Source organism: Squalius cephalus, assembly GCF_949319135.1.
Source record: "Squalius cephalus genome assembly, chromosome: 13".
Taxonomy (NCBI): domain Eukaryota; kingdom Metazoa; phylum Chordata; class Actinopteri; order Cypriniformes; family Leuciscidae; genus Squalius; species Squalius cephalus.
Window position 1 is genome coordinate 38624597 of NC_137134.1, and position 5478 is coordinate 38630074.

At 42.0% G+C, this 5478-nt stretch overlaps 1 protein-coding gene across 1 annotated transcript in view; it reads right to left on the reverse strand.

Moving 5' to 3' along the window:
- Positions 1 to 2530: 2530 nt before the first annotated feature.
- Positions 2531 to 5478, reverse strand: part of elf3 (E74-like factor 3 (ets domain transcription factor, epithelial-specific)) — a 3945-nt gene continuing 997 nt past the window's right edge. The window contains exons 3-9 of the mRNA XM_079891446.1: positions 4907 to 5137; positions 4673 to 4819; positions 4470 to 4580; positions 4290 to 4382; positions 3933 to 4049; positions 3389 to 3584; positions 2531 to 3288 (exon numbers count right to left, since the gene is read on the reverse strand). Coding sequence (XP_079747572.1) covers positions 3183 to 3288; positions 3389 to 3584; positions 3933 to 4049; positions 4290 to 4382; positions 4470 to 4580; positions 4673 to 4819; positions 4907 to 5137 — 1001 coding nt within the window. The 3' untranslated portion in view covers positions 2531 to 3182. The remainder of the gene's footprint in view (positions 3289 to 3388; positions 3585 to 3932; positions 4050 to 4289; positions 4383 to 4469; positions 4581 to 4672; positions 4820 to 4906; positions 5138 to 5478) is intronic.

The following is a 5478-nucleotide window of genomic DNA, read 5'->3' on the forward strand; positions in this document are numbered from 1 at the left end:
GCGTCTACCGCGCCGCGCTATACGCCTCATTCGCGCCGCAGGAATTTTTTACGCGCGTAACGCGTCTTTGCATTGACTAATTAACGGTGCGTGTCCACTACAGCGGCAAAAGTCCGCTCAGTGCCGCTGGCAACGCTGTAACGCCTCCGCTTTGGGGTGTGTCTGTTGTGAGTGTGTTTAATCTAAGTTTTTTACAACACACACACAGTATAATCATTAGAGATTCACGCGATTACATTTAGAAATAGACAAGCTTTGTTTCCAAATGCACTAAGCAAAGATATACTTTCAATTGTATAAACTTTTATAAAACCAGCCAATATAATTACAATAAACACATCCAAAATGAAATATTTAACATATATAACAACTGCAAAGCGTCTAATTTGTAAACAAAATGATTTACGCACTAAATTCAGCAATAACACCGGCACAATTTGCATATGTTTAAACTCTCAAAACAGACGTCACATCCCGAAACTAGAAGCAATTGGCTGCCGACCGCGTTTTTCGCTTGATATTTGCATAAAGTCAAGAACTGCCCAACCTTTTTGACGCTCTCGGTCGCTCAACGCTTTCTCCGGTCCGCTGTCAATCCCAAAATGCACTGCGCGAGCGTGAAGCTCGACTTCCATAGGAATGAATTGAAAACATTCGCTCCGCTCCGCTCGCACCGTGCCAGTGGACACGCACCGTAACATTGAAATCACTCGCGCCTGAAGCGCTATTCGCGTCCGGTGTGAAAGCACCATGATAAGTGTTTTAAAACCTTTTTTTCTTGGTTATGTGTACGTTAAGGGAACATTGTATCATTCTTCAAACATTATGGGAATGTTACTTTTGAATGTTCTCTGAACGTTCTGAAACAAGTATAGTAACATTTAAAAAACATTAGATGAACGTCCAACTAAAACATATCAGAAAAGTTTTTGTGCTAGCATTTTGAGAATATTATTGAAGACCAGATAACTTTGAGCAAATGTTCTATTAATGTTACTGGAGGAACGTTTGTTCATAACTTTGAGAGAACCTGTTAGCTGGGCAATGACTAGCCTATATAAGTTTACACCTTTCTCTCGGGCACGGCTTATAAAAAACATTTTTGACCTGAATAATTATTGTGGGTAATTTCAGTTTAGACAACAACTCTTTTAGGAGTGTACAGCGAATGTTAGTCATGATAGTCACGGTTCAAACTGACAATCCACCTGATGTTTACAGTGCGCATAGTTTTGTGTATTGTTCAAAAATGAAAATATAACTGCGCACACCTGAAACACGCCTTGAAATGAGGTTATGTGATGCATATATTCATGTTATTGGAAGCAAGAGCTCATCATCTGTGGGTGACTGGTCACACACACTAAAAACATGACAATGGTGTAAAGATCCCAGAGTGAAACTTCTGTTTTAAGTAACTAGTGATCAAGTCATCTGAGATGGTTTGATGGATTATATTGTAAAATAAATCCGGTTTAACGTGACCAGATTAGCTGTCTCCAATAACCGTAATTCCAGTGTAGTTTAAAGTGTTTTCGAGCTCGTTTTGTGCAGCTCTCACAGGTATTAAATGGTGTTTTATTTCAGACACATGAGATTTTCCAATTCAAATACTATTTACTGCTTTGAATTGGGACGACGGTTCTCTTTCTTGCTTGCTTCAGCTGCATCTATTTGCATGTGGGTCCAAAATTCAAATGCAATGTGGCGTATATATGTGTGTGTATTTGAATGCCGGACCTCTAAAAAACAGTCGCATTGTGCTCTGAAATGCAAAACTAAACCTGCTATGAAAAATGCGATTCAGTTCAAGCTAAGGTCGACTGCATCAAATGCGTCGTTTGGAAATTCTAGGCGTGAAAAACAAACACTGACACAAAAATTGGCATTCGGATTCATGTGTGTTTATTTTACAGTTTAAAGTCATCCTAAACATTTGCACACTTAAGTCACGTTTAAAACCGAGCGGCAATGTATATTTCTTAATAGAATATTTAATTCTTAAGTTTGCACGATTTGAAATGCCAAAAACAGTCTGGTTTTGATAATGGAGACAGGATTAGGTTTGTTTGTGAATAGTTAGTGGTGGTTAATGTGATTCGCTACACCTGTTTGAACTTCTTATATTCGTGCACTAAAAATCACGTGATTCAAATACTGTTTTTTAGACTTCCAACATCATGAAGATACGTGATGTTTTGGATGCATTTTGGAACCTCGCAGTAAAAAAAATCTGCTGAATCATAACGGCAAGTGAGATCTTGATTTGCACTGATATTTGACCCGCATTTTTAACATGTTTATGCTGGATGGTTGAGATGTGCAATAACTGGAGTAGTGTTTGTCCCATATTCTGTGCAAGCTGTTGCATATATTCGTGTTGAAATTCATACAGAAGTGTCATTTACAACACACCTGTGATCTCTGATAACAAGACTTGAGCAAATATAAAGTAAATGTTGAAATAAGTTTGAGTGGAACGTAGTTCAAGAGGGTGAGGCACCAACTACACGATAAAAACGCATCAAACGAGAGTTTTCATCAGAAATTTTATTTTAGAAAAGTCTCATACAAAACAAACAGCAAATATATGCCATACATAATAGTTATAGTATACAATCTGCGAGGGAATCCTCATACACATTATCCAGTGACTTAACAAATCACATAAAAAAAAATTGAGCAGAATCTTCAGTGATATAAATGATTTGTACTCGATTGACAAGTATTATGAAGAATATATAGTCCTTTTTACATACATGTGTATATACAGCAAATGTGAACGTTACAAAACTTCAAACCACCGTCATGTTCTTCGGTCAGTCTGCCCTGACAAACAGTGTTATGCATGAAACTTCATTTCCCAATACCAAAGAGGCTTTACAAAGCTTTACATTCTCTCACAGTTCAACCATTGTGTAGAACTTGTGTTTACAGAGTCTTTAAGTGGTGTAGCGATACCGTCTGATCCAGGCCACGCCCGCGCGCCAATCCAACCAGACCAGCCCCACTATACAATTTTTACCGGTTCATAAAACCTACTTTAGCCAAAACACTGGCTTACAGTTTCTGTGAAACCTTTTCCCTCTGGGAAGAGTGTGTTTCTAAAGCGAGGATCTTTAATCTTCAAGCCCATTAAGCCGGAGACCAAAGCCTCTACGTTTGACTAGAAGCGACTCTCTTTAGTATCCGGTCTCCTCCACTCTCCAACCGGTGGAGTTCTTCCCGAACTTGTAGACGAGCCTGCGTCCATCAACCCTCTCCAGAATCTCTCGCTTGTAGTAATACCTGTGGGAAAGAGCAAGAGTTTCAATTATTCCTCGATCCCAGACACAGAGACAAATCCCACCCTCCCCAAAACCCTTGATCCCAGGATTGAGTCCTTTACCTCATGGCTCTACTGAGCTTCTCGTACGTCATGCTGCTGTTCTTCTTCTTCTGTCCCCAAAGCTGAGCGACCGCTTCGGACTTGAGGAACTTGAATACGCCATCCCTTCGGTCCTCCCACTTCATCAGACCCTGGTTCTGCTCCGGATGAATCAGGATATCTCTGATAAACTCCCAAAGGTGGGTTCCTCTTGGAGCTGCAATTAAAGTCCTGTTAGACTCTTGTCACACTTGATCTCCACATCAGGTCCCAGCAAGCAATTTTGCGTTTTAAAAGACGTCTAATAGCCGTCCAAACACAGCTCAGACGTCTAAAACAAGGCAAAATTTGGGCTTTCAGTGAAAATTTAATAGACGTCTCAACCGTAGTCCAAGAATAGACTAGTCATCAATTAGATAACAAAGAATTTAAATCATTAGTCTATCTTGAGATATGGTTTAGACGTCTATTAAATTTTCACTGACAGCCCAAATTTTGCCTTGTTTTAGAAGTCTTTTAAACGGCTTGCTGGGGTACGTCTTTAAATAGAGTTTCGCGTACTCACCGTGTTTGCTCTTTTTAGACTGAATGAAGTGTTCGTATCCCTCATTATCCCTGGGCTTTGGAGGGCGTCCTCTACCTCTCTTCTGGCTCTTTCCAGGCTCTTGTTTTACAGTGATCTCTGTGGAAAAGGAAGCATTCAAATGTCAGACAACTACCTCTTGGATCATTCAGGGTTCTGTCCCTTCATCATCCCAGCTATAGACGGCTCCTCGAGAACCACCTCCCTGCAGAGTCTAGAGTTCAGTTTTAACCAGTCAGGTAATCCCGCAGACCTTGATTAGCTGGTTCAGGTGTGTTTGACTAGCCTCTGCAGGTTGATAGGCCTCAAGGAGCGAGGTTGAGCTTCGAAGGAACTTACTTGAGCTAACGGAGAAAGGTATCTCTGAGTTTTCAGGGTCTGAGTCGCTGCTGCTGCTGCTGGACTCGGGTGAGCTCGGGTTCAGAAAGCTGCCTGAAGAGGACGAAAACAAAGAGGTTAGACTTCAGGATGTTCCTTGAAAGAGTTAATTGTTCATTCGAGTTTGGTGGAGATGCGTACCAGCGTGGGAACTCTGGAAACTCTCGGTTAGGGAGTCGTATCCGTGGTCGCTCTCTGGAGTCAGCTGGTTGGTGTACTCGTCGAAGTAACTGTATTTTGTCTCTGAATTGTCTGCGGAAACAGAATACCTTTATTGTTTCCAGTTCGGGCAAGTTGGTGCTGCTCACTATGGATTGGGTTTAAAGGTCAGAAAGTGGACTCACCTGTTGGGATTGAGCTTTGAACCACCACGGTTTCCAGCAGAGGTCCGAGGTTTGGTCCGTGCATGAAGGGAAATGAGTCATGAAGGATGTTTTCCAGTATATCTAATTCAGATTCGCTTAGAACGGTGTTCTCAGACAAGTCATTAGCTGAAGATACAAGCAAATCAAGGTTGTTAATGCATTCCCAAGGGGTTCAACTTCCAAAAAAAGGGTTCGGTTCAACAAGTCACTCACCATATCTGGCTTTTAGGTTCTCTAGGTTCTGGTGAAGCCGTCCACCAAACCTCTGTCCAAACATGCCCATCAATGTCTCTTTAGACATGGCGCACAATGTGAGCCCGTCCATGTTGCAGTAGTTCATATTCAGAAGACTCGCATCAAACCGGCTCTCCTCCACGTGAAAGCCGATCCACTCCAGGACGTTCTGTCTGGTCCACATCTGGGGGTTGACCTGGTCCCAGGGGCCTGCCGGAGAACAGGTTTAAAGCACGTTAAGTTTCATTCAGTCACAGATGTAACAATAGAAGAGCACTTTACTGTCTCCAGGGCCGGAGCTTCTGTTGTGTGTTTAACTATCTGTTGTGTTGACACCCCCCCGTCGGGTTTTGATCACAGTGTCAACACTGCCGAAAGCCCGTAAAGAAAGCATTCCTGCGCGCCAAGTTAAACATTGCTCGGGTTAATGATTTTAAGAGTCAGAAACTGAGGTCAGACTGCAGGGAGGAGAGATTATCGGCATGTCTGGGCTTTGGCTGAGTGATAGGAAGCATCCCGTAACATTAGTCAAGTCAAGACACCTTCAGTTA